The sequence below is a fragment of the Netta rufina genome (genome assembly GCF_964035555.1).
Source record: "Netta rufina genome assembly, chromosome: 8".
Taxonomy (NCBI): Eukaryota; Metazoa; Chordata; class Aves; order Anseriformes; family Anatidae; genus Netta; species Netta rufina.
The window spans coordinates 1,653,830-1,679,400 of record NC_140131.1 but is presented as its reverse complement, the minus strand read 5'-3'; the positions used below and the strand labels follow the sequence as shown (position 1 = coordinate 1,679,400).

Below are 25,571 nucleotides of genomic sequence, written 5' to 3'. Positions count from 1 at the left end.
TCTGCACAGAGTTATTTGCACAGCCTTGTTTTTAGTCTGTTGCTACTGAAGATGGGCTTTTTGCTACCCGTGTTTCACAGTTGATACCACGTCCAAAATCGGCTGTTGGATTTTCGTAAGTAAGAGGAAACACCTATGGTAAATGGCTAATGTTACTACATTTTATGTGCAAAGCTGAAACTGGACTAGTCGCTGGATAGAAAGAAATTGTCCTCATGTCTAAAAATGTAACAATTTTAACATGTAAAAATTAAAACACTGTACTTTGTAGAATGTAGACAAACCAACCTGAGCTGCCCTTGCAGCCGTTAGCTGGTTTGCACTAGAACATTTACTACTCAGCCTTTACTCCTTAGTGTACTCCAAAGAATGAAGCCACAATTAAAGAATACAACTGAAATAACCGCGTTTATGTCATGATTATTTTAATCCATGAAAGCTACGGCAGCGAGCCTCATCAGCATCTGCTGCCTTTTAGCACAGCGAGCTTATATCTCTCTCGCTGCAGCCGACGCTGCAGCAGGATGTGGTGAGCAACTTGGCCACCTCGCGCTTTCTCAGCATCGACATCTTCCTGGGGCGCTGTACGCCTCGCTTCGTCTCGGGCTTGGTGTTTAGGATTTCCTCGCTGTCAGTCCCCAGCCTCCGGTCCGTGTATGTCAAGGGATCTGCATAACCATTCTCAGAGGAGGGCGGGGGGTTTTCACTCTCTGTTGCATAAAAATTAGAAGCTAAGCATTACAAGTCATGGAATCGTGAGTCAATTATAGGTGTTTATCAGAAGGAAAGTCAAACCGAGCTACAGCTAGAGAGCTGAGAGTATTAGCCACGCTCCTGATGTAACAGCTGGGATGTATGGGATCACTGTCTTGTCACCAGGATGGTGTTAGAAGAGATGCATGAAGTGCACGTTCTGTGATTAACATGTTAATCACATGAATGGTAAATGTGATTAACATGTTAAAATAACAGGAATTCGTGGATTTGTACTGCAGAGTGTTCTTTGCAGGAGCGGTTGCCTAATCAGCCTTACACTGATACGTTTGCTTCAGAGGATAAAAGTGATTTGATGTGAGCGGCACTTGATGAGCGTGTTAACCGAGGACTTCTTGTGGGTTTCCTGAGATGCAGCTACTGCGTTAACACATCAGACACGCAGAGTTCCTGGATGTTCCCACTTAAATCATGCTTGTGATTCATGTGCATTTCAAACACCACCGTACAACCGGGCACTGCACGTGGAGTTTATAAAGCTATAGCAGATACCTCGCTTAATTCAGCAGCAGTGTTTCCTTCTCCTTTACCATACTTTCTGATAGGGTGCTGCAGATGGGATCACTTTTTAAAGCTGCTGCTACCATAAAATTTTCAGAAAAGGCAGTTGTTATTGCATGGAAAACATAGGAAGCCTCTGTTCCTGTCATCTGCCTCATTTATTTTCATTTTTTCTAGTTATTTTAACCTGTCTGAGTACAAATTCTAGCACTGCATGTAGTGGCTGAATTTTCTGACTTTACCTAAGAATGCACCAATAAATATATAATAAATACACAGCAGCACGTAAAGATACTTCAATCGCAGAGCATGTATTTGGCATCCTGTATTCTTATTTTTAATATCCTCAAGCTGTTCATAAAGTTTCTGGGTTTTGATGGGGAAAGAGGTAATGTGGTACCCAAGATAATGGTGAAACTTGTATTGACTGCAGCAAGACTTCTCTCTGACATGTAAAGTGTTACAGCATAACATTTAAAATAAAATTTAGTATAAAATGTTATAGTATAAGCGTTCAGTGGTAACCTTGCACTTAACTCATGGTTCCTCAGGCTGACTTGGAAAATCTTGATCCAAATCTTTTCAATTTAGCAGAATAGCAAATAAAATAGCTAAGCAAAACAAGCTGCGAGGAAACAAGAGATGTGAAGCTGCACCACATCACTGGGGGATCTCAAAGCCAAGTCCACACTGTCGATGCTGTGATGATGCACTAATTAGTACTCACCAAACAGGTACTGGTAATCGGCCAAGTCCCTTCTCCACCGCGAGCCGCCGCAGGTGAAGACGATGGCTCTGACGAAGTCTCTGCCGCAGAGCTTCACGGCGCTGCCCTCCCCGTGAGCTTGGCGTGCTGCAGCCAGCAGGGCGAGCACAGCGAGGGCCAGCAGCGTGCTCCTCATTCTGCGAGGTGCTGAGGGCCAGGAGGAGGAGGAGATGTGCGAGGCTGAGCTGGGGAGAGCTGCTGAAATCCCCGCATTTATACGGCTGCTCCGTGCGCTCCGCTGGGTAATGGCTCGCTCCGAGGGTGGTGATGTTTGCCCAAAAGAAGTTAATCGCTTCTTTCTGGTGGAGCTTTATGGGCTTTGGGCTACGCCGCTGGGGTTTGGTGTTAAAGACATCTTCAGGCTACCTAAGTGCTTTAAAATAGGAACACGGAGTATGGCACCTTTATAGGGAACGGGCTTAGAGCAATACCCTTAATGTGTATGTTCTGCAAAAACGTTTATTGCGTGGTTTGTAGGTAATGGGTTTCCTCTCTGCCAGTCTCAGCACAGCTGTGCCACCACAGCCTGTTGCCCAGGTGCTAGCACAGCTTGAGGGACTCCGGGCCTTTTTCTGTGATCCCAAATGAGAAGGGAGGTGACTTCTTCCATGGACATCCTCAGTTGTGCACCTCTCCATCAACCCTGCCTGGTTCTCTGGCCAAGCAGCAGCTGCACACCTCTGGGGAGCCTGCAGTGCATGCAGGAGGGCAGCTGGGCAGGAGAAAATCACATCCCGAGGGGTGTTCGTGGCCAAAGTAGCTATTCAGACCTTCAAACGCTATGCTTCCTAGCGTGCTAAGTGATGGGATACAGCCCTGCAGCACGTGGAGTGTTTGAGCACAGTGAGCTTGTTGGAACAAGCCATGGAGCTGCTCTGTGCCTCGCATCCATAGGTACTTGCCTTGCAGACACCCGGGCACAGTGAAAAGGCCCCACTGCAGCTGCAGCGCTCTGCATCTGTCCAAAAGGCATGGAAAAGAGCAGGCAGTGGCTCTAAACAAAGCACCGATAGCTGCAGAGCACTGTCCTGGCCATCCTTTCCCTTTCAATAAATATCTGAAAGGCAGAAATGGGTGCACTAAAGCAGCAGGGAGCAGCCCTGGGACCAGGGGCTGACAACATCAGCTGGTGTCCAGAGCTCGGTGTTGTTCTGCATGTTGTTGGCTGCGGTTGCTGTGAGCTTCAATTAAAAATTCTTTCAATAAAATGCCTTAAAGAAAAAAAACCGGTCAGGAATTCCATATTTGAGAACAAAATACATGAGGAACTTCGGGGATTTGTAGCACTTCCTAGCACCACGAGTGTTTTCCAGCACCATAACATTACAGTTCTGTGACACTCAGTGCGCAGGGTGAATTACAAAATGTTACAGCCTCGACAGAAAGCATCGGTAAGTAAACAGTCATGAGCCCTGATGAAAAATATATGGTGCATTTTGATCTAATTTGTAATAATGATTAACTAATGATTAACACATGATTCACCTTAATGGCTGGATGTCTTTGCGATGCACGAAGATTCATCTCACGTCAAGGCTAAGCCTGCGTGCAGGTTGTGTAATGTGCAGGCTGCAGAAGGAAGTGAATGTTAATGCATCACAAATGATCTTTAACTTCAGTGATGTGTTTAAATGTTGGGCATTTACTGGGAGCCTAATGAGAGCCCGAATGTCCTGTATCTATAAAATATATGTCTCCCCACGTAATGCTCTCAGGAGCTGGCAGCTATTGCCTTTGCCAGTTGACAGGCAGAGCACTTCACTGCACCGAGCTCTTGTGACAGGGGATCTCTGCTGTGCTGATCTCTTCTGTGGCTGTAACCTCGCTCATGTTCTTAGCGACTCATCTTTAAAAATGTTCCAGATTTTGTGCAAAAAACCTCTAAGGTACCATGGTGCAGCTGGTGGCCCGCTGGGCATTTTGTGCGTGTGTGCATGTGCACCAATGCGTGCTGTGTTTCAGATTCTTCTGTTGTGCCCCCAAGCAGACAGCCTGGACTGCTCCACGCTGACCGGAGCTCCCATCCCAGCCCTCGCTGTCACCCAACAGCAGCGGTTGCAGCAGCGGAAGCGCCCTGAGCTCCCGGCTCAGGCTGCAGCTTTTCCACTTCCTCACCAGTTCCCACCAACAGCTTTCGGCTCTCCCGCTGCTGGGGAGGGTCTGGGGGAGGTGGTGACGTTTCTAAAAGCACAGATCTGGCTTCCAGAGGTGCTGAAGTCAATCCTTTGCTCCACAGCCACGCCGCTGTCTCGTATGAGGATCTTTGAGAAAAGTATCAGCGTGGAGCACAATGAATTTAAACTGTGATTTTACGTTGTTCGGGTTTGTCAGGGTGAAGAAGTCAGCCCCTAATTCTGCCTGGTGTGGGGCGATCTGCAGGTGGCAGGAGCACTTGATGCCTTTCAAAGCGTGGCTTTCAGCCTTAGCTGTGGGTTATGGGGTGGCAGACAAGGCAGATCTGAGACCACGACGGACAATAAGGACTGCAAATGGCTGTGTTCTAGGATTTAAGCCTGGATTTAGGGGGTATTCTGTCTCCTGATGAGTGGCCAGCACAGGAGGGGATTTGGGGCATTTATGCTTTTTGAGTAACCCAAGGAAAAAAATACTTTAATGGAAGCTTTTCTATTGCCTTATCTGTATTACAGGGGAAGCCCTCTGTGTATTAATGCAACAGCCTGATCACGTGAGGGGGGGATTCCTGGGGAAAATTTGCACCATTCAAGATTTCCAACGCATATGGTTCCAAATATAGATTTTAATGAATTTAAAAGCAATAAACACTTTATGATAATACTACCAGAAGTCTCTCCTATTGTTTGCTGACTGGGAAGTGGTGTCATTTAGCTACTGTTAAGTAGTTAGAGCAGGACTGATTACATCATATAAGGCATCAACCTGTAAAATAAAAAAGTGAGATGGAAAACAAAAAAGGCTGCGTGGCAGTGCGATTGCAGCATAAAAAATGCAAAAATCCTATTTACAAACTGATAACAGAATCGCTTGTGTAATGAACATCCAGAAAGCAGGCTGAGGCAGTTTGTATTATGTTAGCTGATTCTTCTTTGGCCTTTTGTGAAAACTATGCTCACCTCTAACAGAGCTTCTTGAAAATAGCACTTGGCAGGCCTGTTTGGATTGCATCTGTAGCACCATACTTGGGGCATAAACATATTATCTTGTTTATAAAGCAAAATAACTTTCAAGGTGATACATGTGTGGTAGCTGTACTTAGAAGTGATTGCCCCTGCCATAATAATCTTTCTTTAGTACTAGTTGTACTAATGAGAGGGTCTATGCTCATTAGAACCCTGTCTAATGAGGCTCTGCGACTCAGTCCCCAGTTGTGCCACATCTCCCAAGTCTGAAATTAAGCGCTGATATACCCAGAAAATGATTCCTATACTCTTACTGGCTGAAAAACTTATGTTCAGAGATCTTGGACTGCTTCATGGTAACTTGTAAGGGAGAAAACAAACAAATAAACAAACATTTATCTTATGTTAACAATGGCCTCACTTCCAGTTTTCAAGGGAAGTACTTTCTTGCTCTGTGGTTTACAGTACTTAGCAAATGAGGCTGCTAGTAATTACCAGAACTTCTAAATGCAATGCTAATAATCACGAATTACTAATTCTTAATTCCCTAAGAATGGAAGTTAGATTAACACCAGCATTTTCATCCTCCCAAAAAATTGTTTAGTGTTTTGCACTGTGTAACTCAGAAGTGCTTTTAAAAAGTGCCAGCGCTATTTTACAAAGTGGGAATGCAAGTCCAGCAAGGCAGCGCTCCTTGCTCAAAGCTGAAAGGATGAAGGGAGAGCTGAGATCATCAAGCAGTATAGTTGAGGGCTCCAGGCCCTGTGCAGGGAGATGAGGTGAGACCGTCTTACAGGCAGCCAGGAGAGGGCATGTCACTCCTGCACTCTGCCACTTACCTGCCTTCGGGGGGAGCTTGGGCCTCCGGCTCTGCCCCGCGTGTCCTCTCGAACCCAAATGTGGGGAACCTCTGAATTTGCAATCAAGTGCAACCTGAAATCTGAAGTTGACTTACCTGTTCCTTCTGGTTTGAGAGGTTTCTGTCTGCGTGGCATGCAGAAGAGCAGGAACCACCTCAATTTTTAATCTGGTCATCTGATTGTATCCGATTCCACCTATTTCAGTATCTACTAGCTAGATCGTCAACTAGATTCTTTAGCAGAAATTCCTTTCTGAAGAACAAAGTACCAGACACGCAGACCACTGAGGACCAGCACCTCTTCCTAGGGAGCCATACCTTAGTCCTGCTGGAAGCAGCCAGGTTCTGCAGCTCAAACACGCTGACTTCTCCGCGACTGTCTCCTACTAGCAGGCAGTCGGTGTTCTTAGCAAAGAGGACAGATGTGAATTTCGCTTCTGGGTTGCCAGAGTGAGTGATCACAGGGTCCAGGCTGCAACACAGGAAAGGCAGATATTGATGATGATAAAGGTAAAAGTGCATTTGCCTGGAGTGTACTATCACACAAAGTCTAGTGGTAGTGCAGGCCTGATAAACGCCGCATGTTTTGCTTTTTATTTTCCAGCTTAACTCCACAAGTAAGACGTGAGGGTGGGATTTTTGTTCGGGTAAAGAAGTGAGGCAATGTTTTGTTTGTTCTCTACCAAGAACAAAAATTCCAGCTGTTATTAACTAAGATATCCTGGTTGCCTAAAATCTGTCCTGTTGCCTAATACTTGGGCGGACTATGTGTGTGTTAATATTCTTACAATATGAATAATTTGCTTTCTGCTAACACAAGATTCAGTGGGCTCCCCCTCCACTGCTTCTTAATGCTGCCATTATTACTAAATAATTCATACTAGCAGTAGTACAATGCCACGGATTGACTAGGATTAACTAAACTTACATAAAATATGAGTGATTCTCAACTACTTTGCAATAGTGGGAAAACATGAGACGTATCCGAACCTCTGACAATCTCTCATCATTACAAAAGGTCTGAAGTAGTTTGGTTTTGTTATTTTTCTTTTGGCTGTAGATGTGCTAGAACCTATCATTTTTGCAGCAGAAAAGCAACTTTACCCTCTACCATTTTGGAGGGACCCAGCTTCTTCTCTTATAATTACAATTCTCTGATAACTAGCATTTGTTTTTACAAAATGTAATACTTCTATCAGTAGCTAAGCAAGCAAAACAAATGTCATGGACTTGTAATGATCTGGTAGCAATACTGATTAAGCAATAATGTTCGGCCTCTGTGCTTTAAATTGTTTCAGAATCTTCTTTGAGAAAAGTAGTTACTTACACGCTGACACTGAGATCCCAAATTTCCACTCTGCTTTCATTCACTGCTGCAAATATAAAGACTGATTTTGGCGACCACATAATGTCATGAACAACAGTGGTGGTGGAACTGAAAGTTAAAATGGATGTCTGTGAGTTCTGGTGCCATAACTTAATGCTCCAGTCCGCAGAGCAGCTCAGGAACATGTCAGTGCTGAACGGATTCCAGGCGACTTTGTACACAGGACCCTTGGTGTTTGGGAAGAAACAAAAAACAACACTGTGTTACTCCAGAGCTACAGCCTCATGGGATGGCTTTTAATAGTGCTCTCTTCCCACAGACCTTTCACGGAACTCCCAAACTGTCCTCTGACCTTAGTAGCAAAACCAGCATTGTTTTATGTGTAGCCATAGGAAATTAGGATTCAGCCAATGTGATAAGAGAAGAGAGGTCTTGGGAACAAAAGCATTCAGCTGATTCTGTCCCTTCACTTGTTGTTAGGAGAAGCTGATGCTGAAAGGGCAGCTTCTTGGATGAAGCAGAGACTTGTAAAAAATAGGAGGTGCTGTTAAAGTTCTGGCATTTTTCTTTCAGATGTAAGCTATTTAACTGTGGTTTCCAGGACAATCGAATCACTGACTGTTCTATTTAAACAATGCCAGAACTAAAGCTTTAAAACAGTTTCTAGTACAAGCTTTAATAAATTACTTTAAAAAACGCTTCTAGTGTAGAAAGTAATCCTGTAAGACTGTGATACTTCATGCTACAGGAACTCATTCCTTGTGTAAGAAAAGAAGTTTAGTTTTCTTTCATTGCAGGTGTTTTGTTTAGGAACTAAAAGCAACGAAACCATTAAATTGGTAAACTTTATTGAGTGCCATTTCTGCTCTCATTACTTTTTTCTATCCATCACTCACCTTATGTCCTTTGTATGTCTCCAGAAACTGCTGATCGTATGAACAAGAGCACTTGTGAATAAGACCCTCTTCTGTTCCAGCAAGATAAAAATTAGTGTCCTGAAATGAAAGTAAAAATAACCTAAGTTGGATTAACCTACTTATGACTTATCCAAAAATATGTACAGAACTGGGTGAGTCTGGGCAGTGACAGTCCTCTGAAGAACTAAGGCGGAGCTGCTAGGACGTTGTGGTTTGGGCTGCCTGCATGTGTGCTGTGCAGCATATATGCCTGATCTTTGACTCCTGAAAATCTTGGATTTTCTGTGATTCATGTGGATGAATGCATGGATTCTTCAAATGCTCTGTGCACATACACATGCACACGCACACACATAAAATAAAATAAAATAAAATAAAATAAAATAAAATAAAATAAAATAAAATAAAATAAAATAAAATAAAATAAAATAAAATAAAATAAAATCAGTTGGATTGTGCTGGTAAGCATGTTTCGAGAGGCAGAAACATCAGAGTCCAAGACTTGGGATATGCTGAACAGCCAAATTCTCACAGCTTTGACCAACACATGGAGGAAAGCTACCACAGGATCTCGCCCAAAGCAAATGTGAGTAACATGGCTGAAACAATTCAGCTGCTCACATTCAGAGATCACCCACGTGGTTTACCCTATCATGCAGTTGGGGTAAAACTGTTACGAGCTAAGAAGTATTTGTTTCAAAACGAAATATGCTTTAAATGCCAGTGCTGAATCCCAGGCTAGTGCATATTACAGTAGCTTGAGCTGAGGATTGGACCTCTGCTGCATAGTTTTCCTGCACAGTACTTTAGCCCCAGTGGACTTGCTGAGCCTACCTTTGGATGGAAGTCGAAGCACATTCCAGCTGCCTGCCGAGATATTAGAACTAAACTTTTCCTTTCCTTCTCACGTGGTAAGTTTTTCTTCTCACTTCCTGCTCGCTTTATTTTCATCAGGTCTGTGCAAATAGCAAGAGTTTTTGTCAAGCAGATATGAGTTATTCATAGCACTGTCATATGCTTCTCTGGAATTCTCAACAGCTCTTAAATGTTTTGCTTATAATAACTGTGTATAAAGAGTGCCACCTGAAATAAAATCAGGCAATTGCTATTCCAGGTATTAGCACTGTGCAGAAAAGCTGCAGGGGAAAATGCTTACCAGTGCAATCTAGTTCCTTCTGTACAAGCCACTTGGTTAGTCGGCCATCTGCTGAGACAGAGATTAATCTCTCTCTCTTGTCATCCTCTGCTGTGTTGCCGTCCTGTTCCAACCACTTCAGTTGCCATACAGGACCCGTATGACTTTCTGAAGAATCTCTGGGACAAAAAACAGAGAAGATAAACCATGTATCAACAAAGACAACGTTTCTGAAAAATAATTGGGAAATAAAGTAGAAATAACTTTCCACTTTCTAATGAATGTCAAGTATTATGACAGAAATGCAATTTAGATTTTCTTACAAATATGTATCTCCCAGTACCAGCTGTTTACACCAGTTTTTTTTTTGTTGTTGTTTGTTTGTTTGTTTATCAGACATGTTTTATATTCAGTTTCAGCACCCTTTTTCATGTGTAGACACAGCTTTCATTGATGCCTGATCATTAAATCAATCTGTGTCCTGTAGGAGAATTCCCTAGACCTGGTGAGCTGCCCTCAGGGCAAATGTCTCCCTCATCATCCCTTCTCTCTCATTTCTTTGTAATTCCTGCTTATCTCACTTATTTTTGATGTCTATGTCTTGCTCCCTTTTTTGGCAAGTGGAATCATTGAGAAAACACAAAAGCCACTGCTAGTCTCCAGTAAGTCTTTGTTTACTGGAGCAGGACTGTCCTACTTAGTACATGGCGACTACATCAAATCATAAGAGGTGGTAACTTGCTGCACTTTCTTAAAAAGCAAGAACACAGTACTGATTTTTCCCTTCCAATGCAGGGAACTTGTTTTGTATTGGTGTTAATGTAAGCATTTAGTGGCAGTAAAAAAGATGAGAGAGTGATGGCAGTGCAGATGGAGAAGGGCAGTGTCTGAGGATTTGGCTGTATCAGTGTAAATAGGTGGATGGAAAAAAGTCTGGTTTCCCCTCTCTGTCCCTTTCTGGGCAATGATGTACTATTACAGATCTTTTGCGCCCTCAGTTTTGCTCCCAAAACCTCTACTATTTGAGAATACCATGTGTTAAAAAAGGCATTTCCAGTCAGAACTGGAAGGTACTGATGAGAAGTTGGAAATGAAAAAATACACAAAATCCCTGAGTATTCACAAGCAAGCTTTACTTAGCAAGCGTTGCTATTCACGCAGCAAATAACAAATATAGGAATATCCATAGCTGAGAAGCTAAGACCTGACCACGGTGGGATAAGACAGCAAATCGTAGCCTTACCTGCTATTCAGAATTGCAGTGGTGGTACAACTCCGCACATTATAGATGGTGATGGTACCGTTGTACATCCCAACTGCTAAAAGGTTCGGGCTTGCCATAGAAAAATCCAATGCAGTAACACCATGCTCGCACTGGAAAATACGCTCTGGCCACTGACCAGTAGAAAAATACAAGAATGTTTTGAGTTAGTTTCTTAATTTACCTTGGTCTTCTCAACACTGGATAATAAATGGCCAGGCCATGCTGGGAAATTAAAGTACCGATGACCATAATGATTACTTACAGGCAAAAATTAGGGATTATATTCTGAATGGTTCCATTTATTATTTCTTGGTGTGCTGATAAAGATAGGGAAAAATAAAGACTGTGCAGAAATATGACACTGTGAAATAGATTCCAACCAGTTACCTAAAAAACAAGTTCCCTAAGGTTCAGCCTAGTACAGTGTGGAGTTTTTGTTGTTGTTTGTTTTCTCTTTAAAACAAATAACATTTTGGAAAGTTCTTCCAATTGTTTTCTATCTTGCAGTTAGAAGGCAAGTGACTTTCTAATTGCAGAACCTTAGCTGAAGATGCAATATAATCTAACGTACCTCAGGTAATCTGTAAAACCAGTATTTTCATGTTATTTTTCCTCATAACCAAAGAACTGATTCAGCTCTGTTATAAGGTTAAACCCTTAAAGTCACTGCACTGATCTCTTGAAATGTGAAACAGCAAAGTATCAGTTTGCAAAGAACTATATTTCAGCATGCATGCAAGGTCTAATTTCTTAACGTTAGGCACTTGAGGACTATCATGATGCTAGGGAAACATGTTTAATTGTTGTCAATGTGATAATGATGCAACAAAAGTTAGAGAAGGTTTGAGCCTGCATGATTTAAATTAGTCTAATGCACATTTTTGGCCAAGGGAAGTTTGTAGAATAAATCCAACTGGTGATCAGATAATTTTTACTGTGTCGTTTTGTACTGGAAAATTCCAAGATACTTTTAAAAAAATGTCTAGATTTAAAAGAAAATCTGAAAGGATCACTTTTCAGGTGCATATATAAAAATGTAAATATTACATCAATGAAATCTACTGTCTTTTTGCCACTGTTATGAAAAGTTACATTACATATTTAATTTTGTATATTTTTCCTTCAGGCTAACGTAGAATTTCATTGTATAACAGAAAATGGATTGGAAATGATAATCTTTAAATTTAAAATATGGATGTATTTTAATCAGAGTTTGCAAGAATTGAACAAGTGTTTGAAAAACAAAAGGTAAATGGATGGATTTTCACATTTTCTGTGCTCAAGACTCTTACAGACTAAAAAATATATATATATTTTTTTTTTTTTTTTCCAGAAAGATCTGCACACCTGGGTTTACCCATAATAATAACAAAACTGATTTATAGTCTTGGGTAGGTTGCCCTAGGAATTGGAAATGGGATATAGAGGTCTGCGTTGTTAAGTTGCCTAAAATAGACTGGTATTACCTGAGAGCTGTAACCATCTGTTAGTTGTTTGGTGGCCTACGTACAGTGAGTGCAGTTCCTGCAAACAGATATCCACGTTACAAAACCACCAGAACAGTTGGCACCTCTGTTAGCACTTTGAATTGAGATGATGGACAGGTGCAGAAACTAAACTGCATCCTATAGGCACTTTCTTTGTGTCAAGACTTAAGCACATCGCTAGGTAGTGCAGTCAAAATCAGTTTTCCGGAAATGTGTGGTTTGGGCTAGCAAATTAAACCTTACTGGCTAGATCCTATGTTTTGGGTGGACGGTTGGTTGGTTGGTTTGGTTGTTTGTTTGTTTTTGGAAGAAGGAATTAAATGTAGCAGAAATAGTACAGCAGGAAAATGCACTGAAGAAAGAAAACAAACTTGATACTGCTGTTACCATGGGGTTCTTCAATGACCAACAGCACGCCAAGCCTTTCTTCTGTTCTTTAAAATCAAACGCTCCATAACCAACAGCCAAAAGATCCTAAAAGCACAGATTAACAGATGTACCTCAGTTTAACTTGACGTTCAGTCGTACATTTTTAAAATGCAACTTTCTACTAACAGTGATGCTGAGTGCAAAGCTCAGAAACATGTTTATATTGTGTGCCAGCAGCATAACACTCGCAAACAGAATTTCTAGAATAGTAGAAACTGGTTCAACTAAAAGGGCAATTATAGTCACTGTCGGTTGTGTTTGCAACCCTTTCTCCCCAAGGCCATTAAAAAAATAAGTCCCTTTCCAAGGATGGATATACACTATTCTACAAGTGCATTTTAATGTGCAGTGTTCAATAGAATATTTAATACTAATTTTACTCTTCCCTATCAATGTTAGCTATAGAAGGAGTTTCAATGATCATCTCAAACTTAGCTCTCAGCTGTTGATGGTGGAGTCTGATGAATTCCATTCACTCTTTTCCATAAGGAAAAATAAGAAACAGCATCAAGACTTTAGTCTTCAACTCCATTAGTTATAATTTTGCTACACAAAACAACCCGTTTGTGAAGCTAATATTCTGAAAGTAGGTGGGTATTTGTTTGCCTTAGAATGCTAAGCCTAAAGTCTGTTAAGTGTGTCATACTTCATTACATTTGGGGATCTGGTGTGTTTACATTATGCAATGTTCTCCATTTTCTCTTTTTTCCCCATGGGAAAATCTGAATGGTTTTATGTTTCTCATCTTCACCTGCTTTTTACCTTCCTTCTACGCATTATTTTTATTGTAGCTCTAAGAGAGCTCTGTTGAAAAACTAAGCCTTACGTTACTCTGAAAGTGGAGATGTCCGAGCCATTCTCACCTCCACCGAAATCAAATTAAATAAACTCAGGCCAGCTGCTCAAAAATCTGCACCTGTTATGACACATCTTCTGCTTAAATCTTGATGAATGCAGCTTTCTTGGGAGATTGCTATTAGAAACAAAGATGTGGTCTCTAAACCGTCATGAATAAACACCATCAAGGGCAATAGTTCAGTGGCAGGGGTTTATACTTCGACTTGCAATTCTGTAATAGACCAAGTTTATTATCTTAACGTTGTTGGTTGTGTGACTATCCATGGTAAACTGATGTATTCTTGACCAATTAAAGCTGTTGTGATACAGGTGTAAGGAAAGCCTAAGGCAGCTGTCCAACCTGTAGAATAATGTAGTGATACTGCTATAAGGAAGGACAGAATACAGATGTTGGGATGCAAACACAACCCACCTGACTGTAGGGATGCATCCAGCAATTTGAGATCCCTCCCAGTGAGATATATAAAAATCAGGAGTTGATATACCCTGACAATCACGTACACCTCTACGTAAACAGCTTAGAAGAAGCAATTTGTTAACTCACTGGGTTTACTTTGTTCCAAGCCATGCTGCTCACATTGAGACCCTTAGTTAAATCACACGTATATGACCATAATTGTTCCAAACTGGGAGGTACAGTTTCTTCCAAGGGTTTATTTAGATCTGATGGAATTGATGGGTCAATAAGTGCTTCCTTCTGCTCTTCCTTATCCTTCTTTCCCTTGTCATGCTCTTGCTGTTTAGCTTCTTTCACAGCAACTACTGTACCGGCATTGTCTGATGTAACAGATGGATCTAAAATGCATAAATACAGTAGAATCTGAATAATTACACTTCACCTATTTAACTCCAGTCATTCACCTCCCAGAAAAAATTGTCATTTCAGCAAATATTTTACAGCAAAAATGAAAAAGGGAAGATGTGAGGCATTAAGACACCCTAACTACTAAAACTATGGTTAAGATGGTGACAGGACCATAAAAGATGTCTGGATCAGGCTGTAGTGTGCCAGTTATGTTCAAGGAGCTTAAAGAGTGGATTTAGCTACCTAGCAACTAGCAGTTATGAATTTATGCCCACCCCACCAGGAATGTTTCTAATATCTTGTATTAAGAAAACTAGTTTAAACAGGGTCTTTATCAAGTTGGATACCAAATTTTAAAGGGACATACTTAAGCATTGATGTTGTAACACCTTAGCTAAGTTACATGTACTGTAATGAAAGTTGCTCGTTATTTGGCAAAACTAAGTATAGAGAATATTTTTAGACTGTTTGTTAAGTGCTTTTTTTGTTTACTTTATGTAATATGCAAATCATAAAATGACCCCAGATCACTGTTAACAAAATTACAACACAATAACTGTCCTAGTGACAGAACAAAAGTCCTAGTCATTATCACGCTCCAACTAGCCAGTAGCCAGTTAGTGACAGAATATAACAGGTTTGTTGCCTGTGAATCTGAAACTCTGTATAATATGAAAAGGTACAATACTGTAAATCAGTTTGAATCTGCTTTTTCAGAATATTCTTTTTAATAACACAGGAATTACAAATTATTCCTGTGTTAACTTGGAACTCCTGTAAAAGGTATCAGTCTAGACCGATTTATAAAAAATAAAATAAAATAAAATAAAATAAAATAAAATAAAATAAAATAAAATAAAATAAAATAAAATAAAATAAAATAAAATAAAAAAAACCTTGGAGAAATAGCAGAATTATTGTATCTTAGCTGTCAGGAAACAAGTCTGACCAATATCTCGAGTGATTCAAGCTCTAAACACATTTATTCCGTTCTTCCACCAAGTATTGTAGGAATGTCTGTTGAAGTGAGTGTAAAGCTGCAAAATTGGTGTTGACATTTCATAAACTCTTTTGTCTGTTTCTTAAATGACCTGTCATCTGTGAAGACCATCAATGAGGGACACCTTGACATTCAATAGTATGCAAAGCCTTGTGCTGAAAATGGGGTAGCCAGTAAGAAACTAACCTATAAGGACAGGAAATTGTCGATAAGCTGCGAGTTTGGGTTGAAAAATATTTTCCATTAGAACCCTCTCCATGAAAAATAAATCTTGCTGAAATTTTTCTGTCGTCAATATAGCTTCTAAACAGTTTTTCTCCTTTTTATGGGTTCTGGCAAGAGCAGCACGTTCCAAAGTAGTCACAGAAGTTATGTTGCCTGAAAACAGATAATATTGGAAAATGCAGTTTTAATGTGATAACATTTTGCACATAAAAGTCAGAGATAAGCAGTCTCCTCTTCCTCCCCTACGAAAAGCGTAGAAGAACCTGTCATCAAAACATCCCTCCGCTATTATTTTTTTCTTGCTTTAGTTTTGTTTTCTCTTACTGCTCAAATGTTCAATATGATGAGATACTTCTAGAATTTTTCACCATTTGTGTTTTGCTTCTACTTTCTACTTTACAAGTAACTTTGTACCATCAAACTTTGTCACCGATTATTTATCTTTATTTAAGATGGTTTATAAAGGGATTGTATAGAAAAGGTCTTGGTGTAGATCTGTCTGAGAATCTTTAGCCATCTCTCCTCCAAGTGCCAGACAGGCAGACCGAGCATTTTCTTCATGTAGTTTGTACCATGAAACAGAGAGATATACATGGTTTAGAAGGATGAAAACACTGCAGAAATGTAAACCTCCTAGAAAAATGTTACCTCTGGCAGAAGTCACCAATGCAGTCTGGTCATGCTTTTTAGTTGTATGAGATGTGCTACTCTTCCCATTTGTGGCTTCTCCTTTTGATGCAGGTTCTATTTCTGACACATTAAAGGAATCATACAAGTCCCAGGAAGTGACCACCACCCCTAGAAATTAATTATACGGTATTATAAAAGCCCTTCATTTCTGTACATCGTTATAAAGAATTACAGCTGAGCACGATTTACTTTTTATACAATACACCCAACTGTTTGGCAGGGGGGCTTCAAAACTGAGGGTCAGACAGCAGCAAGAGCTGCTGTGTGACCACATTGGCTGCAGCACGGTCTTCTGGGTGTGTGGGTTCCCTTCAGTGGGGCCATCTCCCCACAAAACTGCTCTGTAGCCTTGCCTCTGTGTGCTCAGCTCTTCCAACATGGGTTGGAATGAGCCCTGCTGACGCTGAAGGCACACGAAAAGGGGAAGATTTGTTTTCGAACCAGATTAATATGTATTTTACTTCTTCCTTTTGATATTTTTTCACTCGTTTTACATACAGTAAAGAACACAAAACAAAAATGTTTGGAATAGCATTCCCCATAGTTTTCTTTGGCCTCCCACACAAACAAAAGATCCATAGTGAGCAAATCTCAGCACACACACACACACAAACTTGATATTTCTTCTAAATTTTTTACAGCACTGAAGTTGAACATTTTGTAAAATTGCATTTTCTTGTGAGACTGCCAAGATTTTCTGTTTTCCTCACTATTTTAAATCTTATAACAGAAGTTTTCTTCTTTGTATTATGACAAATAGAAATGCAAACTAGTGTCACTAAAAATTGAAGAGGAGAAATGGGAACGGTTTACTTTCATATTTCAAGGGCATAGTTGAATATTAGGTGAAATTCTGCCTCCTAAGAAGCACTCTGTAAACTGGAGAGGCAGGCAGGACACAGCAGGTCTTAGGTAGCTCTTATTGCAACAGATACAGTGCACCAGTACTGATTTTCAAGTATTAGGAGAGGCAGAGAAGGCCACCACCATCACACTAGCCTGTCTGAACTTAAAGCTCTGGAAGTGAAAGTTGGTGAAACATCTTTTCCTGCTTAGAGATGACAGAAAGAAAAGAAAAGTTTCCTCACTGTCCTACCTGTGTGGGGGGAGTCTTCTGAGGTCCCATGCCTAGCTATATGCTAGTGTTTTCCCACGTTAATATTTAATGAGGAAACAAAATGTAATAATAAACCCAACTGCCACGGATACAAATGGCAAGGGAACTTGTAGTAAATGGGAGCCTGGTCTTATTAAATAGCCTTTCCTATATGGTACTCAGAGTGTTTACCTTTATCTTCCATGACGATTTTGTCACATTGTACTTCCTTGTTCTTTGCAGCTCCGTTAATGGTTTGCATCATTTTTTCTGCAAAGCGATCATTACCAGGTCTATTTTTGCAAATGTCAACATAAATCTTATTACGCTCCCTTGGAAAAAAAAAAAAAAAAAGTGTACATTTGCTTTCTGAAAAACATTTGCATTCAGCTTCTCAATGTCATTTAGCACAAGTTGAACAGAAGAGTATAGTCCATGTCATTAAGTTTATTGCTCTTTTTTTTTTTTTTGGGGGGGGAGGGTAGGGGGTGTTATGGATTTTGTTTCACTCCACATACCACCTCTCAGCAGCTATTTCTGACTTTGAGATGCTGTTCTGAAACAGAAATAGCCTGTAGAGATGGGCCTTAGCAAAAATCTCTACTCCAACTACCTTTGAGCTTGGGCAGAACCCAGATGAGTTCAGAAATACACAGCTCTTGTCACCTGGGAGTGAAAGGCAGTGCTTCCAAGAGACAAAAATGAATTAGTACATTTCTATTTCTTACAGCCCTCAGGTCTGCAGAAATGGTCAGTGGGAACTGTGAAGCATTTTCTACTATCTTGGTTTCAGTATTCTAACAGCAGACGTGGATTATACCTGGCCTTAATCCACCAACAGGTTGCTGCATTCAGGAACAGTCACTGCCTGTTCCTATAGAGTTGGCACTATGTGCTGAGTACACCAGCTACGTCTGATTCATAGAATGAATGTTCTTCCTCTTCCTTCTTCCCCAAAAAATTACTCCAGTGTGATTCACAGACAGTGGGGGTTGGAGTCCTACCACAAACTTCGTATTTTAGCAGAAAAAAACTCATTTATTTAAGCTGTTTAACTTGCCAGCTGCAGTAAGCTGCATCCCAGCTTTTGGGGTTTACATCTACAAAAGCTGTGTGACAAGTCTAGCAGTCTGACATCCATCACAGACAACGTTGCTGCACTCTGTCACAGCCAGCTCCTGGGTGAAAGCCAAAAAACCTGTGCCTTCTGGGTTAACTCCCTACCAAAGTTCATGCCAGTTCAGGGAGGAGACTCCGAAGTGGAAACAAACTAGGTATTATCGAGGGGAGGCATAACATTTTAAAAGGCAGGATCAGCTGTGGTGGGTGAGGTTTCTTCTAGCTAGAAGCACTGTAAAGAGCTTCAGAAGAAGTCAAGAGCTGCCTAGATTGTTTCTATCTTTGTTATTAATAAATTATTAGCTGTAAAACTAAACATAATAATCAGTCCAGAGGTTTACAATTTCTGACTGTTAGATCATGACATTCATGTATACCCCACTTCTCCATCTTCTTTTTCCCCCATTCCCTGTGTGTTGTCTTGTCAGCATCCCCTGCTTTTGCTAATCCGCATTCATTTACCAGTGAAAGAGGACGTGAACTTGATCAGCAAAATGGAGGTGTTAAAAAATGTAGACAGTCTTGTCAAAAGAGAGAATTCAGCCCAATATGGCTTCAGACAAAGATGAAATGGCAGGCTGTAGTAGTCAAAACACCGAACCTATGTGTGAGCAGCCTGTTCAGGACTTTGTGATCAGGAGAAATGGGGTGTGCTGAGCATGCTACACGCATGTAAACAACTACAAATATACGTACAGAATTCTTCCCGCATCTTCTGATTCTACAGACGCCACAACAGATGGCATATCCAACATCCAGATAGTTTCCGTCTCCGTGAGATAAATATCCACTCTCCTATCTAAGTCTTCTTCTGTCAGCTGTTCTTTTATCTCCTCTGGCCTCACCTGCACATCTGACAAATTATGTGAGGTTAGCAAGCGAGACTTTTTCTGCTCTACCTTTAAAAGAAGGCAAATTAATTCTAAAAGCATAGCAGCGATCAGGAGCCAAAACTTGTGAGGCACTGGGTTCCTTTGTAGTGCTGGGCATTTCGCATGCACTGTGACTGCAGTCTCTCACAAATCTCGGTGCTGCAAAGAACAGTTTAAATCTGTAATTATGCAGTGTATGTTCTTTACCAGATAAGCTAACATCTGTGTCTCCTTGAGAGTCAGGTTCTACAGTTTCATCTAGTATGGACTCCATTGGTGATGCGTTTGGTTTAGAAATACTGCTGCTTCCACACGTCCTTCTGTAACAAAGAAATAAGCAGAAATGGTACGTGAGAGTCCAGATGTCAGTTAGCAAAGCGCTACAAAAATAGCAGCGTTGTTATCAGGATAAACCACAGAAGACTGTAATAGCACACACAGGAATGCCTGCCTTGTGAAAGGAGTCATAGAAGGCTTTACAAAGAAAATAATGAAATGGATTGAAAAAGACTTAAAAAGGAAGAATTCCTCTGACAGCATATCCCAAGGCATTAAATAGCTGATGGAAAAGAAGCTGGTGAGCTTCAGATTCATTCTTAGCATGCAGTAACGCCAAGTGTTGGTTACCTGCTGTGTGATAACACCTATCTACAGATAGCACGGTTCTCAACTGGAATTAAGATCCTCTGGGGCTTTGCATGTGCCGAAAGGTCTTTGAAATACACAAGAAACTCATTTGAAGGGATTAGCTTGTTAAAAAAGTAGATAATGTTCATAGAAGGGATAGCTGTGATAATAACTAGAAGTAAAACTCAAAACTGATGTACAGTTGAGAGTTTTTTTAGCAGATTTCTCTTCCTCAAAAGCTAAGTGTGAGCAACTGTAAGCATACAAGAGGCATTTGAAAAGACATTTTTAAGATTTGTATTTAAAGCTAAAGTAAAATCATTTCATCTTTTAAATTAGGAGCTCTAGTCTCCAAAAGGGACGTAGTTATTTTTCAGGAGATACTGTGTATTTTATGTAAGCCGTTTTTTGTGTATATTTACTCCTGCTCAATATCCCTACCTCTAGGATTACCCCTTATGATCAGCCACCCTAGGAAGCATGACAAAGTTCTCAAAGAGCAATCTCTCTTTCTCAGAAATTACAATGGCATTAACTTTGCCAAAGAAAACATTAAATAACATTGATTTAACTTGTAGTGTTTTTTTTCTTCCATTGCTGACTTTACTTGTCTTTTAGTCCCCAGGACTAAATAAATAGAATCTCCTCTCCATGCATTCTGACTGTACACACCATCTGACAAAATGCTGTGGCTCATTATTTCTCATTTTAAACACAAAAGAGGTTTTTAATTAAGTCTTGACGCATTCCAGTTTGCGAAGACAGAAGTGTGAGGAAGGTAGAGCTGGGGCAGCATATGGAAAAGCCGCAAGGGCCCCTTGTTAGCTGTGCAGTCTTGCTCAGACAGCTGGAACACAGCTTCCCTTACCGTTGGGATAGTGCTTCATCATGTATTTGTGCAGAGGTTCTGACGTAGCTGTGCATGCAGGCCTAACCGGTACAAAACCTGTAGGATGGAGGTCTGCATTTTCAAACTGTGATGCATGTTCCATCTCTAAAAATGGTCCATATTAGAATGTTACATAGAAGAACGTGCTTTAAGAAGGAGAATTTGAATAAAATTTGAAGTAACACAGCAGTGTATGCTGCAGTCTGCTTTCAACTGTTGTATCAGCGTTCAGCAAGTTCTTACACAGAACCAGCCTTAGTCACTGGTACTGATCGATTGCACTTATTCTATTTCTTACTTTTCCTCAAATTTTAAATCATGACTATGACAAGTAAATGTATGTATTTTGGTAATACAGTATAACTGACAGCCCTGCACAATTATTCCAGCTCTCCTCCCCTCTGAAGAGCAGATGTGTGACTGTTGCAGGATCGGTACTCTGTGAGACAGGAGCTAGGAGGCAACAGCTAACTGACTTACCTTGAGAAGGGGTCTACAAAACTACCATCCCCTCCTGTCTGATGCATGGGAAAAGAGAGAAAACCTGACCCTGTGGCCCCAGAGCAATCACTTGATGCTAGGAGCTTGGCTTGCCTGGGTACAGCAGCATCGGGATCTGAATGGAAGAGCGGGTGGGGTGTCACGTCCTTTCCTTCATCATCAAAAACCTGAAGAGATGTTTAAATAATGAGAGTAGTTTCACTGCCATCCCAAAAGTGACAGTGATGACACACACAACGTTTTATCTTATCTGAAACAATGCAGGACAGGGAGGCGTTCACCCTCTGACAGAACAGACGGGTAACCCTGGCGTGCAAATGATGCCTAACATGCTAATATCAAATTAACGGTACAGCAAAAGCAACCAGAGAAACAACGCATCTTTTTATTATTATTATTTTATTATTATACGGCTCAAAAGATCACTCTGCTGTAAGGTATTCAGCAAGGTCTTTGAACAGGACTCTCAAATTACGCTATGGGTATCTCCCATTTTTTAGGCAAATGCATACGGATGCCACAGTTACTGTATCTCTTGGAGGTTTGAAAGCAGCAGTTCTTAAAGCAGAAGTGTTACTTTAAGTTTCTTACCTTCAACTCAGTGCAGGCAAATATGTGAAAAAGAACATCATACTCTGCTTAAATGCTTTTTTAAAAGTAACTACTTACTTTAAAATGCTGTTTTTGTTAATTTATGTAGAATGTATGATTGGCTTATACAGCGGACTGCTGGGAGTCTCTCAAGTCAGATGCAGCCCCTTGCCCCAAAGCACCAGAAAAAAAAAACACAACACAACACAAATAATAGAAAGTTTAAAAAAATAGAAAAAACAAAGCAAACCATGTTACTCTTTGGGGTTTTATACCATGGAGAAACAAGGATGCTTAACTGCTTTGCTTTTATTCTTGCAGATTGCTTTTGGGCACTGATGGTCACCATTTCGGAATGTATGAAAAGCTCTCGGATCATTTTCTCCACAGCTTTGCAACTTCAGCCAGGCCTTTTCTTTCCTCTTCCCACTCCCACTTCATTTCTGACAACTTTTAAAATCCCCAGTAAGTGAGATCTAAACCTTTCCAGTGCCGGTGTCAGTGGTTTCTCACCCGCACAGCGTACTTCTCCACGGGAGACCTTTTGTCCGCAGCTTTGCCATAGGAAATGGAGAATTGGCTCCCGCGTCTCGCTGCCCTGCCCGTGTACACGCTGCTTGCGATGCTGCCTCTTCTTTGGATGCCCAGGCTTGTTCCCGATCCTTGTCGGACACTGCAATCGGGATTAGAAGCAGTGACGCAACACATAACAAAACAGAACACAACCCACCAAATGTGATCTACGAGCCCACCCATTCCTTAACTTGCATTTAAACCATTTGGGAGGAGGAATAAGAAATAAAAGGAGTAACGTGGCTCTTCTTTTTTTTAAACCAGTTGGGGTGATGAGTGACAAATAAAACAAATACCGTGGCTTTTGTAAACTGGTTGGGATGATGGATAATGAACGAATAAGGTGGCTTTTTGGGGAAAAATCCCTGATTTGGGTCTGGAGGGGCTTTCCTCACAGGTAAGGAGGAGATGGGGGGGGGGAGAAGGCCGCAGCGTGAAGCGTATAAATGGGGTCTGCTTGTGCGGGGCCGCGCTGGGAGGGCCCGGGAGGACACAGGGGCTCCCCGGCTTTCCCCACCGGGCCGGATCCGCCGGGGGGGTGCAGGGGGAGCGGCGGGGCCCCGCTCCCGGCGCCCACACACCCGGAGAGCCGCCGGGCCGCCGCGGGGCCCAGCATGGCGGCGGCGTCGGGCAGCGCGTCCCGCGGTCACCATGGCAACGCGGCCGCAAGACGCGGCGCGCCGATTGGCCGCCAAGAAGGGCGCCGCCGATTGGCGCGGGCGCGGCGCGCGCGGGCCGCGCTCTGCTGGCGCCCGGCGGAGGCTGCGGCGGGAGCGGGAGCGGCGGCGGCGGCTGCGGCCTGGCCCTGCCCCGGCCCCGGTCCCTGCCGGGCCTCTGCGCCCCGCCGGGCTGCGCTGCCCGCCCGCCCCCGCCCGCCCTTCGCCGTCAGCGGAGCGCGGAGCTCCTCGTCCGGCCGGGCGGCAGCGCGCCGCCTCCTCCCGCCTCCCACCGCAGCCCCGGGAGCAGCGGGGAGGCGGCCGCCGCCGCTCCGTGAGGTGCGGGAGGCCCCGCGGTACCGGAGCAGGGCAGCGGGGCAGCGGGGGGCTCGGCTGCGCGGAGCCCGGCGGGGTGGCTGCGTTGTGCCGCGCTCCCCACGCGGGCCCGGCCGAGCGCTGAGGCCGCGGAGGAGCCGCGGAGCCCCTCAGGACGGCGGCGGCGGCCCCAGGTGGGTACCGGCACCGGCACCGGGCCGGGCGGGGCGGGGCGGGCGCGGCTGACAGGCCGGGGGCGTGGCCTGACAACGAGTGGGCGTGGCTTAGCACCGAGGGGGGCGTGGCTCCGCGCCGTGATTGACGTGCGGCGCTGGAGGCGCGCGCCCCGCCCTTACGCGGTGACGTCGGCGCGTGCGTGCCGCCGGCCCCGCCCCCTCCGCCGGCCCCGCCGCGCTGCCCGCGCCCGCGGCGCCGCTCCCGCGATGTGAGGCAGGGCCCGCCCCGCCCCCCCCCCCCCCCTCAGCACCTCCCCTCACGGCACCGGCTCCGGGCCCGCCATGGCGGAGGTGAGAGCGGAGCTCCCGAGGGAAGGAAGGGAAAAAGGGAAAGGGAAGGGAAGGGAGGGAGGCAGGAAGTTGCCGGGGGCTGAGGGAAGCAACAAGTTCCCGGCCGGGCCGCGCCCCGGCGCCACAGCCCCGCGGGCTCCGGCCTCAACGGGGGAGGGGGGTGTAAAAGGGGGAGGGGGGGGGGCGCGTTTGGGGTTGTGGGGGCGAAAGGGGTGAGGCTGGGGGGGAGGGGAGGTCCTGGGGGGGATATGGGGGGTGTGGGGGGGGATATGGGGTATATGGGGGGGGATATGGGGTGGGGGGGGGGATATGGGGTGTGGGGGGGGCTCCATGGGCTCAGTGCCCCTGGGGGGGCAGGGGGAGGTGTTGGGGTGGGGGTTGGGGTTGGGGTTTGTGCGTCCTGACAGGAGCTGTGAGGGCAGCCCCTCAGGTTCCTCAGGGGAAGGTTGGGGTGGCTGCACGGATATCCCGTCAAGTTTCCTTCAAATCGTCCAAAAATTAAAATTGTAAGGTGGTTTGGGGCTTGAGCGGCATCACAAGGATTGGAAATGCGTGAGGGGTACCCCATAAAAAACCGCACTTCTAGGGTGGAATGGATGTTTATTCAGCCAGGCTTGGGGAAGGAAGGAGGGTTTGGTGTGGCAGCATCTTCCAGAGGAGGTTTCTTGCCCCTCTTCCCTCGAAATTCCTGACTCTATGCGAATTTCTCCCTCGATTTATTTTATTTTTATCTCCCAAGTGAAAGGCGTGATGTGGTGTTCCTCCCGTAATTGGTACTAAATGTACTGATCTGCTCTTAAAAGTTGAGGATCCATCTGTGGTTCTTCCCCCCCTCCAGGGGCAGAGGATCGCAGGTCCTGGCCCTGAATAATTGGCTGGCTGAAAAACTGTGGCTTTTAAACTGCTGTCAGCTGGGAAGTTGGCGAGGGCTGGGGCTTGTGCCGACCGAGGCATCGCCGCGTTGGGGGGTTTGCCTCGAGTTTCTCCAACTGCTTGGAAGTTTTGTTAATTAAACACAGCGTTGTTGGGAAATATTCGCACTGACTCTGCTCCGGGCTGAGCCGAGGCTCGCCGTGTTGCTGGAGAGCCACAGGCAGGGCGCCGAATCGCTTCCTATTCTGTGCTGTCATGTCGTGCAGCACCGAGACCTGTAGGGGATCCGAACTGCACAGAGCAGGCAAGGCAGTGGGGTGTGGAGATCAGGCTGGCTTTTTACCTCATGGATGTTCCAGTGTTGTGAGGCTTTTATCGCTTGTTGCTCTTCTTATTTTACTAAGAAAGGAAGAGGGTGGTTTTTTTTCACCATCACTTTTTTTTTTTTTTTAATAAGCTAATTTTTTAGCCTGTTGTGGCTTTTTTTCTCTTGGGTTCAGGGGCAGGAGAAACGTAAAGAGGCTGAGGAAGCCGTGAGCCACCTGTGGGTAAGTTTAGTGGCTCGGCTGAAGTTCATCCACATCCACTGAGCTGCAGATAGCAGTTGTGTGGCCGCGCTGCATTCTGCAGCTGGAAACCAACACAAATTTTTAAAAACAGTGATTTAAACTAGTAATAATGTGCTGAGTATGGCTCTGGTGTGGTGTCTGAAGCCTGTAGGGGCTGGGGTGGGAAGGGAAGGCTCCTCCAGCAGCAGCCCTGGGCCTGGAGGTGCCGCTGTGCGAGGCGAGCCGCTG

At 43.6% G+C, this 25,571-nt stretch overlaps 3 protein-coding genes across 4 annotated transcripts in view; 1 reads left to right on the top strand and 2 right to left on the bottom strand.

The window, feature by feature from the left end:
* Nucleotides 1-474: 474 nt before the first annotated feature.
* INSL5 (insulin like 5) lies at nucleotides 475-2,177 on the bottom strand (the record flags this gene model as incomplete). The annotated part of the gene is made up of 2 exons (XM_084291522.1): nucleotides 475-710; nucleotides 2,003-2,177. The coding sequence occupies 2 exons, from the start codon at nucleotides 2,175-2,177 to the stop codon at nucleotides 475-477; spliced, it is 411 nt and encodes a 136-aa protein (XP_084147648.1).
* A 1,975-nt stretch (nucleotides 2,178-4,152) lies between these two features.
* Nucleotides 4,153-23,019, bottom strand: DNAI4 (dynein axonemal intermediate chain 4; the record flags this gene model as incomplete). Its single annotated transcript, XM_084291137.1, has 16 exons — nucleotides 4,153-4,302; nucleotides 6,317-6,470; nucleotides 7,326-7,552; nucleotides 8,222-8,320; nucleotides 9,077-9,198; nucleotides 9,399-9,556; nucleotides 10,621-10,772; nucleotides 12,516-12,602; nucleotides 13,960-14,210; nucleotides 15,407-15,598; nucleotides 16,094-16,243; nucleotides 17,424-17,563; nucleotides 19,047-19,203; nucleotides 19,430-19,539; nucleotides 21,219-21,406; nucleotides 22,921-23,019. 16 exons carry the CDS (start codon nucleotides 23,017-23,019, stop codon nucleotides 4,153-4,155), a joined length of 2,436 nt encoding a protein of 811 aa, XP_084147263.1.
* Nucleotides 23,020-23,466: 447 nt separating this feature from the next.
* MIER1 (MIER1 transcriptional regulator) overlaps nucleotides 23,467-25,571 on the top strand; it is a 32,386-nt gene continuing 30,281 nt past the window's right edge. Inside the window, exon 1 of one of the 2 annotated variants that reach the window (XM_084291343.1) lies at nucleotides 23,467-23,568. Coding sequence is in view for 1 of the 2 variants with exons in the window: in XM_084291342.1 (XP_084147468.1) it covers nucleotides 23,893-23,901 (9 nt within the window). In the remaining variant the exon portion in view is untranslated. Of the gene's footprint in view, nucleotides 23,569-23,793; nucleotides 23,902-25,571 lie in introns of those variants that run through there. The other variant, XM_084291342.1, reaches the window with a different exon arrangement.